Consider the following 19,024-nt stretch of genomic DNA (forward strand, 5'->3'; position numbering starts at 1 on the left):
AGTCACGGGGATGATATGTGCAGCATGGGGAATATAGTTAATAATATTGTAGTATCTTTGGTGACAGATGGTAGCTAGACATCATGGTGACGGTTTTGTAATGTATAGCAGTATTGAATCACTGTGTTGTATACCTGGAGCTAACATAGTGTTGTAGGCCAATTATACTTCAATTTTTTAGAAAATGGAGATACTGGGAGGAAATGCATCAAGATGCTAATGATGGGTATCTCTGGGAGGGATGGGCTATGGGTGATCATTAATTTTTACTTTATACTTTTAGGTATCTTTCGTTGTCTGCAGTGAACATGTATTGCTTGTAAAATTAGAAAGCAATGAGTGTCCTTAAAAATGAAAAAAAAAAAACCAACAAAAAACAAAAATGAAAAAAAGATGAGGTGTATGGGTCAGAGTTTAACGAGAGGTAGAGCCAGCATGAGATACATACACACGAAGGGATGTGTTACATGGACCCGCTTTCTGAGCTTATGAAGCTGGCTGAGTAAGCCTGGAGTCCATAGTGCAAGTGGCCTGGAAAGGAAGATTGTAAGCAGAATGGAACCCATGGGATGCACTGTTTGTAGTCGCTGACCTCAGGGAAAGCCTAAACCCTCCTTAAAGACCTCACCTGATTAAGTATGACCCACCCAGGAGAACCTCCCATTTTATTTGCTCAAAGTCAACTGAATAGGGACCTTAATACATCTCCAAGATCTTCTCACCTTTGCCATATAACATAACCTCATTGCAGGAGTGATGTCCCAACATATTCGTTGGCTCTGCCCACACTCCAGAGGAGGGAAGTATAGTACAAGATATGAGAGGGCTTCACCTAAGGCTCTGTGACCTTGTTTCACTGCCCCGTGGAAGCCCCTCAAAGACCCTCCATTACTGAATCAGGTCCAGCTGCTCGCTGCTTACAAAATCGATACTCACAAATGCTGATAGAAAGGAAACTTGCCTTTAATCAGAATGCTGACAGTCTGGGGAGATGGTGGACTCAGTGTCCCCCAAAAACTACCTCTGAAGATTCTGCTCAACCATGGAAGCCTTTAAAGGGAAACAGGGAAGTCATCTCAGTGAATCATTGAGATAGGGGGTCAGAGTCGTCGCCATGCCCCACTGCGTGCAGGCGTGTGTGCAGGCTTGTTGATTCCTCGTGGTCTTTCTTGGGATACTGTCTTGTTCACACAGTTTGTTGGCGAGATTACTGACGCGGAAGCTAGGGAAGAGATCTGGTCATCTGTTAATTACTTATTCTTCATTTCTACGTCTTTGATCTATGGAAAGAACCAACGGATTAGGCAAGGTACTGTGTGGTCAGACGATGTGAAAGGGGTGCTGGGGCCGGAGATGAGTAGAGCGTGGAGGGTTCCTGGTGTAAGGTTAGTGACAAGACAGAGGGGCCCCCTGTAGGGAGCTCTTTCCTGCCAAGAGCTTTTCCCTGGCAAAAGCTGCTGGTACCTTGCAATACAAGGAGAGTTTTAAAGCCCTTCTGGCCACAAACTCACCCACCAGAGTATCTCCTCATGAAGTTTCTGAACACCAGGGCTAAAGCAAGCTGTCTGTTTTTTTTTGCAGCTCTGCCCTGGATGGGCTAAGCTTGGCCTGGTCTGTCAGTCCCAGCAATTTCTCTGACCCTGTAGCATTTTTAGACTCATATTGCACAGTGACCAACTATTCTGTGCCAAAATGTGGCCCCATAAAGAAGCAAATAAATAAAAATGTTTTGACCTTTTAACTCTCCTGACTTCAGCCATTATTTGTCTTAAGGAGAACTGGCTATTACCCAAAGAAACACTCCATCAGCTAAGGATAAAGGCCTTTGTTTTCTTCCTATCAGCCACTTGACAGATCAATTTGGAGACATTGAAGGAAGATTTCAATGAATGCTAGAAGACTCTTTGAACCACCTTGTCCATATAATAAAAACATAATCCTATGGGACTAGTTTAAATTTCTTAATGAGTTTACTTTATCCAACGCGTATGTGTCATTTAACGAAGACAGTTGTTCAGAAGTAGTTTTGACTTAGTCACGAGCCAGTTTGGTGTACCCAATGCCAAAATATCACTTATTATTTTTCAGGCTGATCTTTTTTACTTCTGGAAGCATTTTGATACTCGGTTGAAAATTAGATTTGCCAAGCATTCGTGAGTAGGATTGTTTGAAGGCTAGGATTGGGAGTAGTTTTGTGTTTTGTTTTGTTTTTTTCTCTGAAGAGTGACTGTGGTTTTGGCAGGCAGTAAACCTTGCTCGAGTGAAACTCTGGTTTCTTTCTCTCTTTGGCAGTAGGCTGTTGCTTGTACTACTTATTTGTGCTCAGTTATTTCGGTTCCTAGCTGCTGCCATTAACTGGGCCTCCCCTGAGCATGCATAGTATAGTGGTCAGCAATTTTTTTTTTTTAATTTTATTTATTTTTGGCTGCATTGGATCTTCGTTGCTGCACGCAGGCTTTCTCTAGTTGCGGCGATCGGGGGCTACTCTTCCATGTAGTGCACGGGCTTCTCGTTGCGGTGGCTTCTCATTGCGGTGGCTTCTCGTTGCAGAGGCTTCTTGTTGCGGTGGCTTCTCGTTGCAGAGGCTTCTTGTTGCGGAGCACGCGCTCTAGGCGCTCAGGCTTCAGTAGTTGCAGCACGCGGGCTCTAGAGTGCACGCTCGGTAGCTGCGGCGCACGGGCTTAGTTACTCCTCAGCATGTGGAATCTTCCCGGACCAGGGCTCGAACCCGTGTCCTGTGCATTGGCAGGCGGATTCTTAACCACTGCGCCACCAGGGAAGTCCCTGGGGCAAATTTTATGAACAGATTTTGTGGCTACTTTTCTTACCCAGGATTTAGCTTATCTAATTTTCTGTCTGCCTGTGAGCCCCAAACTGTGTCCTCTGATACCTCAAGTATCAATAGGGCAGCAGCTTTTTTCTGCCTGAGCTCCAGGCAGATTGGGCGGGCCATGCCCCAAGGCAAAGGCTGCTTTTTACAAATCACTTGGGTACCCTGTCTTTGGAGAGAAGTCTGCTGTTCACTTTCTCTCTGCTTTTGGTCCCTCTTAAGTGCCTTCCAGTAGATTCTGAAAAATATTTTTTCCAAATTTTCTGTTATCTGTGGGAGGATTAGCCCAACTAAACCACGCCGTCATTTCCCAAAGCCAGAATAACTCAAAAGAAAAATAAATCTAGATGATTTATAAAATAAATCAAAGCGATGCTGAAACTAAAGGCCACTAATTTAGATATAGGGTAGCTAAGATAGGGTTTTAGAAAGATCACTATTCGCCTAAGCTGGACACTTTATTTCTAGTAATACAGACTAATTATCTGTTAGAAGCTTCTACCTGCTGTCACGTTTTCTTGACTTGGTGGTTGGTCACAGCATCTAGATGATTTTCACCTGAATTTCTCCTAAGCCTGAGCTACAGAAAATGATAGGAAATAAAAGAGGGAAAGAGCATGGCTGGCCTTTATTCGTGTTTCTTCAGCAAATAATCACACTTCTTTTGTTCTTCTCTAATGTCATTTTAGCAGCTCTTCCCTGAGTTGAGGATCAGAGTAGTTATGAAAACCTGGTCATCATGAAGTTTCACAATTAAAATTTCTAATCCAGAGAGAGATGTGAACTACTTCAGTAAAAAGCAAACACAGCATACCTTTGCACTTAGTAACTGAGGCTTCTCAGAGCACAGTCCACAAGCCTATAAATAGACTACGTACTCATTTCCTGGGATAAAAGACAAACAGAAAGAATGTTTCAGGCCCCTTGTTTTATTTTGAGGAGATAATTGCATTGTTCTATATTTTCCCTAGAATTTAATTTTCCTATTTATAGGGTTGGTATAAGTAGATTAGTAGTTTGTCTGGTTTGGTAGAATGAAATTGGCATGGTTTGGTATCTGTTTTATTGCAGATTCTTAGAATAGTGTTTCAAGTTATTTGCTTAATGGTCAAATCAGCTTAACTCATAATTGCATTTACTTTCTTATATGACCTTGACCCTTTTTGCATTAAGAATTGCAACTCATTTCAATTTTAATTTTCAATTGTTGGCAGAGTGTCCATAATTATTTTGGAGTTGCGAACTATTAGTATGGTGCAATAATACCATGAGAAATAAAAAATCTGTTTTACTTGAATTGTTCCTTTTTGTGTAACAGACATAAAATTTATTCCAACCTAATCTTCAAAAACATTTGTGTAACTGGTACTAACTTCACACGACAGTCAAATAGCCAAAGAAATAGACAAAACTTAGTAAATTTAACAAGGAGAAGAATAAGAAACCACAAAAGGAGGTATTGTAACCAAAAGAACATTAGGGTTTTTTTTTTTTTTTTGCTGTTATTTTAAGAACTCTACAGAAATTCAAGACATAATGAGTTCTTAAAGATCAGAATGAAGCATGGAGGGAAAACTGAAGGAAAAAGCATTAAAATAAATGGGGATTTAGGGGCTTCCCTGGTGGCGCAATGGTTAAGAATCCACCTGCCAATGCAGGGGACACGGGTTCGAGCCCTGGTCTGCGAAGACCCCACAAGCCGCAGAGCAGCTAAGCCCGTGCACCACAACTACTGAGCCTGCACTCTAGAGCCTGTGAGCCACAACTACTGAGCCCACGTGCCACAACTGCTGAGGCTCGTGCGCCTAGAGCCCGTGCTCTGCAACAAGAGAAGCTACCGCAATGAGAAGCCTGTGCACCGCAAGGAAGAGTAGCCCTTGCTCTCCACAACTAGAGAAAGTGCACACACAGCAACAAAGACCCAACACAGCCAAAAATAAATAAATAATTTTATAAAAAATAAACAGGGATTTAAAAGAAACGTTTAGTTGGTATCAGAGGACTGATTGCTTCTTCATAGCATAGGGAGCTTAGCATGGCAGCCCTTTAGGAGTGAATACCTCTGTGGTCCGAGTTAGAAACTGCAAGTAGTTGAAACTGAATTATAGCCTTGATTAGTTTGCAAGAAATCATCATTATGTCTAACATCCTTATTAAGAAGGAAATAGTCATCATCATTATCAATACCATTTTCATGGTCAAAATCATTAGAATTTACTGAAGTGTTTATTTTATCTCAGGCACTGTGCTGAGAACTTTGCATTCATTATCTCATGTTTTCCGATACTCTGGGGGAGAGTCTCTTGTTAGCTGTATTTACAGATGAGAAAACGGAGGCTTAAAACGTTTAATTAACTTATCCTAAGGTCACAGACGGAATAAGTGGCAGAGATTGGACTCAAAATTGACTTTTCTGTCCCTCAATCCTATGCTCTTAGTCATCAATCACAAAAATAATAATCTGGAAAGAATATGAAGCCTAAATTACTGATTTTAAGATCTCCGGTTTGGAGTTTGCCATGAAGCAATATAAAATTTTGTGTTATGGCCAAAATAATTTTCTGCCCGTATGAATAATTCAGGAATATGTTATTTATCTCTGCAATCTCCTACTTCAGTTTCCAGTAGAGGTTGAACTGCTAGCATGGAACATTTGACCATTATTGTTTCAGAGGATGGCAGAGAGTTGCATTTTTCAAAGAACATTATTTACAACAAGGCAAAGTTTTTTCGATATAAACTGTATTTTTAAAATCTTTTCTTATCTTTTTTTCTCTCTCTCTCTTAGGAAAAATTGGATGTAGGGGTGAGAAAAGAAGTTGATGGCATGGGAACCTCTGAAATAAAATATGGAGACTCAGTGTGCTATATACAGCATATCAATACGGGCTTGTGGCTAACTTACCAGTCTGTGGATGTGAAATCTGTGAGAATGGGATCCATACAACGTAAGGTAAGAGTATTTCAAAACAGTATTTATGGCAGTCGTTATTAATGAACGAAAAACACAAATGCACAACAAAAAGAAGCAGCTAACCCTGTCTGCCACCTGCTAATGTTTGTAATTTACATGCTAGAGGTCCAGTCCCACCCTAATAAACTCTGGTTTTTGTAAGTGAACAGCGCTGGCTGTTATATCATTGATTTAAATACTAGGTGAAGAAATACGCTACTCTTTTCTGGATCCTAGCTTGGTCTGCCTAATTCACTGTGTCCTCTGTGATGCTGCTGGGATTGTGTGTACAGTATCTTTTTTACAATGCTCAATAATGCTCATGCGTAGAAATGTTTAGTGTTTGTGAGTTTCGTTTCTTTTATTCCCCAAACTCATTTGCAGACGTGCTCATACACTCATCTCTGAGTCCTTCGCTGACATCCCATCACTTACAAGACGACAGTTACGCCTTTTGATAGTATGTGACGCCCTTCCTGACCTGCCTCCCATCTGTCTCTGCCCCATTCTCCTATTCTTTGTCCAGTCTCTAGGTGTCTTCAGGTTCCCCAGCACACCAGCCACTTACAGCACATTCCTTCCAATGCCTCAAAGAAACGTGGCTTTTCCACATCTGCGCCTTTGCACATACCATCTCCTCTGTTTGGAATGCCCTTTTAAATTTCTTTTTTTCCTCCACCCAGTTCCTATCTATCCCCCAGGGGTTAAGTTTAAAGATGATCTTAGATGTTCTTCCTATCTAAGTTCATCTAGTACACCCTCCTTTGCGTTCTCATAATATTTGTATATTATTAAATTTTATATACACTCTCTGTGCTATTTTATTTACTAGGCTACATCTCTCTCTCTCTAATTTGTGAGCTTCTTTATGGCAAGTACATAGCATTGATACTAGATTGTTCACATTTCATGTTTTTACACCGCCATGTAACAGTACACAGAATCAGATAATGGGATAACTGTTATTTCTGTAATAGACCTTGGAAGGGAAGTAGTGGGGAAGAAATGTTTATTTTCAGTAGATTTCCTAATCGTAACATATACACATTCCCGTATGGATTGTTCAAGGTTATTGCTATCTTTTTAGAGTGACCAGTGCTGATATTAGTGCAGTGGGAAGCTAATCCTGCTTTGCTGGAGTTGGGCTTAAGTGCATCCCTGTACCACCTTCCTCAGAGCTTCGGATGGAGAGCCTGGGACAACTCTCCCATAGACCCGTATAATCGTTATAATATGATCGCTTGTCTTTGGGGTCTTTGATCTAGGCTCATAAGTTTAAATGTGTTTGTATTCAGTATTTGTATAGCGTTCATTCTGTCCCACGACTGAGCCTCGCTGTTTTTAACTTTTTATCATGGAAATTCAAATATATGCACAAAGGGTACAATGGACCCTGTGTATCCATCCATCGGTCACCTTCAGCATTTTCAGTGCTCTCCACTCATTTCATTTATCCCTCACCCTGTTGTCATTATTATTACTCCACTCTCTTATTCCTTAACCATGGATTAAAGTCAGAGTGGGACTTAACATTCTGCATCATAGGCTAACAAAGAGCTTGCTTTATAGAAGAATTTGACAGGGGTGTTGAGAAGCTAACCGGTCTTATTTCCATTAGTAAAGTAACATGTGAAACAGACTTTATAGGCCATAGAAGAGATAATCTAACAAAATCTCTACTGTAAATGTATTACTACTTCTAGAACCATCTGTTATATTAAATCTTTATCGAGAGACCTCAGTGTGGTCATGACAGGTGAGGACTTCTCAGTCGAGATCTCCTAATTTTTATACACTTCCCAGTTAGCTAGTATCTTCAAATCATTTTATTTTTCGAGAAAAGCATGGTGGTGATATATTCGCCAAATCGTTACATATTTGAAACTGACTTTCTGTTGTTGTTTCATATGAATGAAACCTTGGTTAGCTAAAAAAATGTCTGAATCACTTTTCATAGGTTTTATATATCCCGCTTAGTGTGGGTATTCATGTTTTGCTGCAGAAATATAAATTCATTGATTATGCAGTGATGCATGTACCATGCTGGGTATTCCACATGTACAGTTTATACATTGTATTACATTAAAAAAAAACCCTGAAAACTCTGAATTATGAAATGCATCTGTCACCAAGGATTTTCTAAAATTTATTTTATTGAAGTATAGTTGATTTACAATTTTGTGTTTGTTTCCGGTGTACAGCAAAGTGATTCAGTTATACATATACATACATTTTTCTTTAAGGTTATTGAATATAGTTCCCTGTGCTATACAGTAGGACCTTGTTGTTTATCCATTCTCTGTATAGTAGTTTGCATCTGCTAACCCCAAACTCCCAATCAATCCCTTCCCCACCCCCTCTCCCCCTTGGCAACCACAAGTCTGTTCTCTATGTCTGTGTCACCAAGGATTTTTAATCAGCACACGTAGGTCTTTTAAAACTGACAGGAGAATTGTGCAGCGTATCTTTGGCCTCCTTTTCTTACAGTTGTAATTTCTTTCTCAGGAGCACAGCTAGTCTCTCTCCTCCAGGTCAGCTGTCTTCCCCTTTGGCATTCCTGTCGTTCTTACCCAGTCTCTGCATTTTGCTTCTCAAATGTGTCCCCCAAATCACTCACTTTGTTTTCTTTGATGCGGTTCTGTTCCTTAATGTCTTTCCATGTCTTTGAAATTTTAGTTTTCTTGTCTTTTTCGTTATCTCACCCAGGTCACTTTTTATCTCAGCTTGCTGTCTTTTCATCTATTCTGGTTGTTCATCCCAGTATGACTTCTTATTGCGAATTTTCACAGAAGTTATGCCTTCTTGCATCCTGTGGACAATTGAAATAGTTTATATATTTAAATAATATCCTGCTATTTCTATTTTATCTGACTTTTTAAAAAATTAACAATGATTGCTAAATTTTATCCGTTGAAGAGAGAAAAAAATCATGTTTTAGTGTCTTTTACTTTGTTGATAAATAGGTTAATAGACATCATGATATTGAAGAATCCTTACATTCATAGACTAAACCCAGTTTGACCTAGTTTATTATTCTTTTGAAATCTTATTAGATTCTATTTATGTTTCATTTAGAATTTATCTAGAATTATCATATATATTCACTTTATATATGAAATTTATATATTAATTTTTCTTTGTTTATGGGTACTGAAATTTGAATTTCATACAGTTTTCAGGTTTCATGAAATATTCTTTTCTTGGTCTTTTTTCAGCCATTAAAATTGTAGACCATTCATAGCTCACAGGCTATATAAAAATAGGCAGTGGTCGTAGTTCACTGACTAGTCTACCATGAAGAGTATCATTTCTTTGAAGGTTCATTAGAGCTCACTTGTAAAACTGTCTAGTCCTATAATCTTTTAAAAATTGGATCTTAAATTTCCTTTCCAATCTCTTTTTAATAAATTGGTATCCTCAAATTTTCTACTTTGTTGGGTGGATTCCTTTTGATGATTTTTAGCTTGCTGGGAAGCCATCCTTTTCCTCTGGAGTAGTCAGTTTTGTTCTTAAATTAAAAAAAATTTTTTGGCCATTAAGTTCCATATAGCATTGTCTTGTTATCATTTTATAATTTTAATGTCTTCTTTTGTATCTTACATTCTTTTCTCTGTGTTTTTTTCTTTCTTTCCATTTTATCCTTAGCCTGGTTTGTGAGAGGTTTAACTATTTTATTTATCTTCTCAAAAAATAAACATTTCGTGTTTATTCATCCTTTTCTCATATTTTATTTGATTTCTGGTTCATTAAAGTCTCTTTTTATCTTCATTAATTCCCCTTTTCAATTTGTTTTTCTTTTTTAGAGTCTTAAAGTGAGTAATACGTTCCTTCACTTTAGTCATTTTTTTCTTTGTCAATGAAGGCATTTAAGGCTACAAAATTGACTTTGAATACAGACCTATCTATCTCATTGATTTTGGTACATTGCTTTCTAGGTAGTATATGATTTTAGTTCTAGTTGCTAATTTTAGTTCAGTATACCTGATTAAATGTCCTAGAAACATCTTGCTGTTAGTGTTGAGTGAAGGAAGTTAGGCACAAATGGTTCCATTTACATATAGTACACAAGTGACCTTTGCTGTTGAAAGTCATGAAGATGGGGAACATTGTGGTGGATGGGGCAGGAAGGGAGCTCCAGGGCAGGTTTTAAGGTGCGATATTATTCTCTTTCTTGATCTGGGTGTTAGGTACATGGTTTGTTCACTTTGTGAAATTGATTCCGCTGTTCACTTAATATTTTGCACTTATCTCTTCATGTTGTTCTTTCATAGAATGTTCAAAAACATAAAGCTAACAAAAGAACTAATAAAATAAAAACACATTTTTTTTAAAGAACTGAGGTTCCTTAGAAGCATTGCTCAGTACTTATTAATGAACCCAGCTATGTTCAGAACTACCGAATAACTGGTATCCCATGTAATGTTTTCCTTTGCTTTGTTCAGAGTTTGCTTAGACTGTGGATGAATCATTGAACATAGATAGGTGAAAACATTCTAGTGATTGTTTTTCAAATCAGTATATTTATTGATTGGTTCTTTAAAACAACAACTGATTCATCTTTAAAACAATAGCTGAATAAATATATTGAATGACTAATTTGTACAGGGACCCGTGCATATTATTTTACCTGAACCTGATAGCTTACAGTTCCCTTCACCTGTCTTTTGAGTCTGTTTACTGTCATGGCTCACCTTTTTGAGTTGCCTGCTTCTTAACACCCATTTGAAAAGGAGATATTGGCAGTAATGGTGTTATTTCTGCTTTCGTGCAGGCTATTATGCATCATGAAGGTCACATGGATGACGGCCTAAATTTGTCCAGATCTCAGCATGAGGAATCACGGACAGCACGTGTCATCCGGAGCACAGTCTTCCTTTTCAATAGATTTATTAGGTACATTGTCCTTTGTTGTGGTGGTGGTTTAATATTTTATTTTAATTTTCTTATCAGATCTACACGTAAACAATTCTAAAATATACTATGGTGGTAAATCTCATACAATTGGGCAGTTCTGCAGAGCCTGTTAGAAAATGCTAGTTAGATGATTTTAAGTCTTTCTTTGAAATGAATTTTTAAAAAAAGACTGTGGTTTTAAAAATTATATGTGTAACTTATAATTGATAGCTGTATGTCAGAATTATTCTATAACATATCCCTATGCTAGCCCTTTCACACTGGAGGTAGTACAGCCTACATACTTCGTGAGTTTTGAACTCAAAAAAATGATTCTTGCAATAAGTAACCTTTCCCACCCTAATAATGGAAACAATTGCGTATCTACAAAACTAAATCAAACTTGTGTCCAGTGTGTTCTCTGGGAACATTATACCAATATATACTCTGGTTGGTGATGGGTATTTTGTATCTCTTTAAGCTTACCAATTTGATGGGAAAAAGTGATATATATGTGTATATGTATTTATTTATAGTAGGTACATATTTACTTATAATTATTTTAAAAATTTGCATTTATGTGAGAGTTGTGAAAAATGGGTGTTGACCAATTTTCTTCATTTATTTTTTTCTTTGTGATTTACCCTATTATTTGATAATATTTCTATTAGGCTCTTATGAGCTTTTGTTATGTTAGTGATACTAATTTCCTATACTCATATATAAATTGCAAATATTTTCTCAACTTACTGGTTTGGAAAGATTTTAAAGTGTTTTTTCATCATAGTTTGCTCTATAAATCAGCATATGAAAGACCTTTGCCACCCAAGATTATATAAATATTCACTTAATTATTCTCTGCTTCTTTTATAAACCATCCCACTGTGTGTGTGTGCATTTGTGTGCATACTTTCATGAAATCAAAGAATGTGCACAGCGTTCGGCTTCATCATATCCTTAGTATTCATCTCACCTCTCTGCCTCATCTAAACCCTAACCCTTTTAGAGGGAGTAAGGCTTAGAGATGGGGTAAGCATCAGATTCTTATCATTTTTTATGGTACTTCTTATAATAAATAAATTTTTGACTTTGAAATTATAACTTATTTTAGGATCAGTTCAACTTAGATTTTTTTCCATCTTGTTCTTTCCATGGTTCTTTCTGACTACAGCCTAATCAGTTCTATAAGGATTGAGGAAAATAATCATAAATCTTTAAAATAGTCTGTTTTCTATGTAATTATATACATCAGTACTGACTTCTTCAACTACAGAAAGACAAATTTTTATTACATTGTGACTTGTGTGGTATTTTCAGAGGCACTATGGAGATTCCATTTGGCAAGCAAGAGCTAAATTAATACTAGAGAAAAAACTGATTATTTGTTTTAAAATATATTTTGTCAGAAAGATACTATATCCATGTTTAGACTTAATGTAGTGACGGTATGTCTTAAATGGCATTTTGTATGTCGATCGAGATACGATAATTCATCATGGATGTGATTTGCTTTTGCACATTTGTTCTTTGCTCAAGACCAATCATATTTTTTTTAAAAAAAGTAATGTCTGTGATTTGGAAGCTTAATTTTAGAATCTAATACTTGCTTAATTGATTAGATAGAGAACCAAACATGGGAAATTTGGATTCTGTGGTAAAAGTACTTACTGAATTATATATTTGCTACTTCATATTGAAATTCAGTTTTTATTTGGGTTATTTGAATGAAATTCATTTATTATACTTATCTTGATAAAACAGGTTAGTTATATAACCTATATTTAGCTATAGTTAGCTCTCTGTATCCAAGGAGTTTACATCTGTGGATTCAACCAACCATGGATCAAAAATAATAGGAAAGAAATTCCAGAATGTTTCAAAAAGCAACACTTGAATTTGAACCATGATGACAACTATTTACATAGCATTTACATTGTATTTACAACTATTTACATAGTATTTACATTGTATTATGTAGGTTAGCGAGAGATGATATAAAGTATACAGGAGAGTATGTGTAGGTTATATGTAAATACTACACCATTTTATATAAGGGACTCGAGCATCCACAGGTTTTGATATCTGAGAGAGGTCCTGGAACCAACGCCCAGTAGATACTGAGGGAGGGATGATCATTTAAAAAGATAATCTGATTCCCATTCTGATCTTTAATCTTTTTTTCTGTTTGCCTTGGGTTTAAATTTACTCTTCTTTTTTTTGGTTTCAGAGGGTGAAGGCTGACATCATTGATTTGAGACCTTTCTTATGTCACTTAGTGCTAAAATATCTGTCCTTAGTGGCATCTCTCACTCTTCGTTGTGCTGTGTTTCAGTTTCCCTTTTATTTGCTTTGACCAAAAGGTTGTTCAGTTTCCAAATATTTGGGGTTTTCCAAAGATCTTTCTGTTACTGATTTCTAATTTAATATCACTGTGGTCACAGAATATACTTTGTAAAACTGAATGCTTTTAAATTTATTGAGACATGTTTTATGGCCCAGGAAGATCCAAAAAGCAAAACATGAATTTGCTGCATTCTGGGAACTGTTTATATACATAGCATTTCCATTGTATTTACCACTATTTACATAGTATTTACATTGTATTGTGTCCTATAAGTAATCTAGAGATGGTTTAAGGTGCACAGGAGGAGGTATGTAGGTTGCATGGAGAGACAGGCATGGCTACTCGGAGGCAGCCTGAACAAATTACAGCCCTTACTCTGTCGCTGAACCAGGAACAGTGTTATAACTCAGTCGAAGCACCGGTCCCTTTTCTGTTACCTTCATAGCCAAGGTCATACTAATCAACTCAATTACAAGTCCTCTCAGACATTTTCATAATGTTTTCTGTTAGTTGCTCTACCAGAATATGTTCTATCTTGGTAAATGTTCTGTGTGCACTGGAAAATAAATGTTTCATGTGCCCATTCTCCTTTCATTGGGTGGAGTGCTAAAGAATGTCAATTTGATCTAGATGGGTGATAGTGTTGTTTAGATCTTCTGCTTCCTTACTGATTTTCAGTCCGTATGTTCTATTCATTATTGAGAGAAGGGTATTGAAATCTGACTATAATTGGATTTTTCTGTTTCTCCTTGGCAGTTCTGTCATTTTTTTCTTCATGTATTTTGAAGCTCTGTTATTAGGTTCATCAAAAAATTTAGGATATAATAAACTGACCCCTTTATTATGAAATCACCTGTTTAAAATCCCTAGTGATATTTGGTATGACATCAACTTTGTATCATGTTAATACAGCATTTCTGCTCTCTTGTTTTCCTTGGTGTTAGCATTGTATATTAAAAAAAAAATCTTTTACTTTTGACTTACTATTGTCTTTAGAGTCAAAGTGCATTTCTTTTAGGCAGTATGTACTTGGGTTTTGATTTTTTATCCAATTTGGCAATCACCGCCTTTTAATTGTGAAGTTTAGTCCATTTATATTCATATGATTATTGATATATAAGTTTGCCTGCCATCTTATTATTTGTTCAGTATTTGTCCCTTCTCATCTTTGTCCCTTTTCCTTCTTTTTCTACCTTCTTTTGGGTTGAGAATTTTCTGCAATTCCATCTTATCTCCTTTTTTTGTTGGCTTGTTAGTTATAATTCCTTTTTTGGTTATTTTAGTGGTTGCTTAAGATGTTTCGCATACAGCTTTAACTTACCACAGCCTACTTTCAGGTCAGTCTCTGTGATTTTTTGTCATACGTTTTGCTTTTATAGATGTTATAAACCCCACAGTACATTTTTATCATTTTTATTTAAGGTCAATTAGATTTCAAAGAGATTTAAATAATAACAAATGCACCTAATATTTTGTGCATATATTTACCATTTCAGGTGTTTTAATCTTTATTTTTTTTTTGAGGATTAGCATTTCCTGTGGGTAGTTTATCTTTATTCCCAAAGTGCTTCTTTTAACATTTCTTATGGTGTAGGTCTCCTGGAGATGGAAACTTTGGCTACTGTATATCTGAAAATGTCCTATTTTACCTTCATTTTAAGTGATTTTATTTCTGGGTTTAACATTCTAAGCTGACTTTTTTTTTTCTTTTGGTTCATTGATTTTTCTTCTTATTGATGATTATATTTTATTCTTCTTTACCTATCTGGTCATTTTTGTTTAGTTGTCAGACATTGTAAATTTGTTGGGTACTGGATATTTTTGTCTTCCTGTCAATATTTTTGAGTTTTTCTGGGAGGCGGTTAAGTTACTTGGTTAAGTTTGATTCTTCTGGAAATTGCTTTTAGGATTTTTGGGGTGGGTGCAGATCCGTGTTAAATCTAGGGGTAATTATTCCCCACTCTTGAGGCAAGACCATCTGTATACTCAACGTGATGCCCCATGAATTACAAGGGTTCCCAATCTGACTGATGGGAAGAGGCACCATTTCACATCCCGTGTGAGTATCGGTTACTATTTTCTCTAATTATTTCAGAAGGCTTTGTTCCCTGCCCTGGGTAGTTTTCTCACGTGTATGTGTTGATCAACCTTCTGCTGAATATTTGAGGGGGACCGTCTGTATTTCTCTAGAGTCCACTCCTGTGTAGCGGTCTCCTCTCTGGTACTGTGTCCTGCAAACTCTAGCAACCTTGGTCTCCCAGACTCTCAGCAATGTCTCCTCAACTCAGGGAGTCTTCTTTGCCTCGCCTGGGTTCCCATACCTGTGTCATAGCCTAGAAATTCTCCTAAAGCAAAGTGGAGCCATTGTAGGACTCACCTTGGTTGTTACCATATCTATCCTTTATCTCTTGATGTCCAGTGTCTTGAAATGTGTTCTTCTCCAAATATTTTGTCCTGTGTTTTTTTTGGAGGGGGAGGAGGGTTGTTTCACTTTGTCTTCGCTGAAAGCAATTCAGATGTAGTTGACACATGAAATTCGTATTTTGAGATGCGATTCCATGTTTCCCCTGGCAAATGTAGTCTAATCTTTGCTAGTTCTATATTGGTATTTTTTTTCTCCTTCAGATTTCTCATCACAAGCCCATCATCAAACTACCATCTTTTCCTGGTTATCCAGCATCTCCTTTTAAAAGTGTGTCTCTTTCCTGTGATCATGTAACAGATGCTATGGATGAAGATAATGAGTCTGTTTCTCTTTTTTACATTTAACTGACCTTAATAATGTATTAGTTTTTCAAAAATTAAATTTTAATTTAGCTTTATTTTTTTCTCTTTTCTTTCTAGAATACTCACCCGCTGGTTATATTATTTAATTCATCATTTTTATATATATTTCTATATATATGGATTTTACTTATGTGCTTGTTAATATTACTGAATTATTTGAATTCCTGAATTTATATAGCTTTAATATAGCTTAATGTAATTTAATATAGCTTCTTTAGTATAGCTTAGAAACTTTGAAAAGTTTTACATAATTACAGAACATTGTAAAGGGTATGTTATTTTAAGTAACATAGTTTGATCCTTCTATCACATTCATAAAAGCACTAAAAGTATTTAAAACTTCAATATCTTTATAATATTTTAAAATATCCATATATTTTTCAAAGTAAAATTTTTTAGGTATTCATTTTATTAATGTAGATTTATATACTATTAAGAGACTCATTTAAAACATGTAAACTCAGACCTTTCTTTTCTACTTCTTAGAGTGGAAGTTGAGATCTGTTTTGTTTTTGTTCATTTGTATTTTTCTTATGCAGTTTATTTTCTGTGACCCTTCTGGTCTCTCTCCCCAAGGTTAGGGTAGTGGTGGTGGTGGGGTGTGTGTGAGGGTGTGTGTGTGTTTGCATTTGTTTTCTTGTATAGGGGAAAGGGTTCTATTTTTCTGCACTGTTAAAAAAAAAGGTCTAGCTTTTTTTCCTCCAGGTATATTAATAAATGTATTCTTTAAAAAAATTTTTTTTAGTTTTTGAATTTATTTTTTTATACAGCAGGTTCTTATTAGTTATCCATATTATACACATTAGTGAATAAATGTATTCTTGAAGTAAATGGGATAAGGGAGGAATGTATGTTTGTAATGGGATTTAATCTTCAGATTATAAAATGTAGAGCTGGAGTTCATGGCTTTAAGTTTTGTTGTGACATAGCATGCTTCTACCACCTTTGATTTCCCCTAATTATTTTTTTTCATTTTTTTGTCCTTGATAAATTAAGATGAAAAATGTCTCTTTATTGGAGAGTCCTAAAACTTAGAATCATTAACATTTTTTTAAACTTTTTATTTTATATTGGAATATAGCCAATTAACAATGTTGTGATAGTTTCAGGTGCACAGCAAAGTGACCCAACCACACATATACATGTATCCATTCTCCCTCAATCTCCCCTCCCATCCAGGCTGCCACATAACATTGAGCAGAGTTCCCTGTGCTGTACAGTAGGTGCTTGCTGGTTTTCCATTTTAAATATAGCAGTGTGTACATGTCAATCCCAAACTCCCTAACTATCCCTTCCCCTCTGGTAACCATAAGTTCATTCTCTAAGTCTGTGAATCTGTTTCTGTTTTGTAAATAAGTTCATCTGTATCATTTCTTTTTTAGATTCCACATATAAGGGATATCATATATTTCTCTTTCTCTGTCTTATTTCACTCAGTATGACAATCTCTAGGTCTATCCATGTTGCTGGAAATGGCATTATTTCATTCTTTTTAATGGCTGAGTCATATTCCATTGCATATATGTACCACATCTTCTTTATCCATTCCTCTGTCAATGGACATTTAGGTTGCCTCCATGTCTTGGCTATTGTAAACTGTGCTGCAATGAACACTGGGGTGCATGTATCCCTTTGGACCATGTTTTTCTCTAGATATATGCCCAGGAGTGGGATTGCAGGGTCGTATGGTAGTTCTACTTTTAGATTTTTAAGGAACCTCCATACTGTTCTCCATAGTGGCTGTACCAATTTACAGTCCCACCAACAGTGTAGGAGGGTGCCCTTCTCTCCACACCCTTTCCAGCATTCATTGTGTGTGGATTTTTTCATGATAGCCATTTTGGCTGGTGTGAGGTGATATCTCATTGTAGTTTTGACTTGCATTTCTCTAATAATTAGCAATATTGAACATCTTTTCAATATGCCTCTTGGCCATCTGTATGTCTTCTTTGGAGAAATATCTATTTCGGTCTTCTGCCCATTTTTTGATTGGGTTGTTTGTTTTGACGTTATTAAGTCTCATGAGCTGTTGGTAAATTTTGGAGACTAATCCCTTGTCGGTCATATCATTTACAAATATTTTCTCCCAATCTGTGGGTTGTCTTTTCATTTTGTTTATGATTTCCTTAGCTGTGCAAAAGGTTTTGAGTTTAATTAGGTCCCATTTGTTTATTTTTTAAAATTTCCATTATGCTGGGAGACGGATTGAAAAAGATATGACTGCAATATCATTAACATTTTTAAGAGTCTTGGATAGCATTTGTCTGACAAGAGGCTTCTCCTGGAAAGCAATTGAATCGTTACATTTCTGATAGCAGATATATTCAACCTAATAACCTAAAAACTGACATTTGCTATTATTTCTCTTTAGGTTTGAAAATGTAGATATTATATTTGAATTACTTTTGAATTTTATTTACTTTTGCATGCTGGGATTTGAATTTGACTTTGTTATATTTATCATTCAACTAGAATTAATGGGTTAAAATGTTTAGAACAGCAATGTTACATTGCATATGAGTATTCATTTTAGAAAGGGAGAAATAATTTTCTTCTGACAAGTCATTTCTGTTGCTTTTTGGGCATAGAAGGCCTTGTAGAGATGGCAAGACAAGGTAATCGATGAATTTCATTGATGTACTTGATTTGGAATTACAGGTAGAAACTTTAAGATAGTCATGCAGTTTTACTATTTGAACTGTTTATAAAGCTGAAGTATAATATTCCAAAATTATTAGTAATATTTATGTAAATGATATATTTTAAATAATAGCATCATAAAGTTCAAAGATAAGCTAATTTTTCATTTATAAGGTTTTATTATTTTTTAAAATAAAAATTGTAATGCAGCCAGATAACTAGAAAGAAATATTTCCTTGGAATAAAATATTGCCATATAATTTTGCCAATGCAGAGGGCAGAAAAGGAAGTATAATATTTATGCATCAAATTTTGTCATGACTAATAGGAATGTTACTATATCAACTATAGTATAGACATTTTCCCATTCTTTTATGGTATCTGTTGGGTAGTTTTTTACTGAGCTTTTTAATTTTGGAATAATTTTGATTTACAAACATTATGCTTTAAAGTGTTTCTTTCCAGATACATACAAAGCTATGAGTTTTAAAATTCAAGAGTCTCAGAAGACCAACAAATTAACACATTTACATGCCAGTCATATGCTTTTCTTTAAAGGTTAGAAAATGCAACTCGA

General features: G+C 36.0%; 1 protein-coding gene across 1 annotated transcript in view; it reads left to right on the forward strand.

The window, feature by feature from the left end:
• The window catches only part of RYR2 (ryanodine receptor 2), a 542,915-nt gene that overhangs the window by 166,513 nt on the left and 357,378 nt on the right, over positions 1–19,024 (forward strand). Inside the window, exons 13-14 of the mRNA XM_060126891.1 lie at positions 5,619–5,783; positions 10,555–10,676. Of these exons, the coding sequence (XP_059982874.1) occupies positions 5,619–5,783; positions 10,555–10,676 (287 nt within the window). The remainder of the gene's footprint in view (positions 1–5,618; positions 5,784–10,554; positions 10,677–19,024) is intronic.

Source organism: Lagenorhynchus albirostris, chromosome 16 (assembly GCF_949774975.1).
Source record: "Lagenorhynchus albirostris chromosome 16, mLagAlb1.1, whole genome shotgun sequence".
Classification (NCBI taxonomy): domain Eukaryota; kingdom Metazoa; phylum Chordata; class Mammalia; order Artiodactyla; family Delphinidae; genus Lagenorhynchus; species Lagenorhynchus albirostris.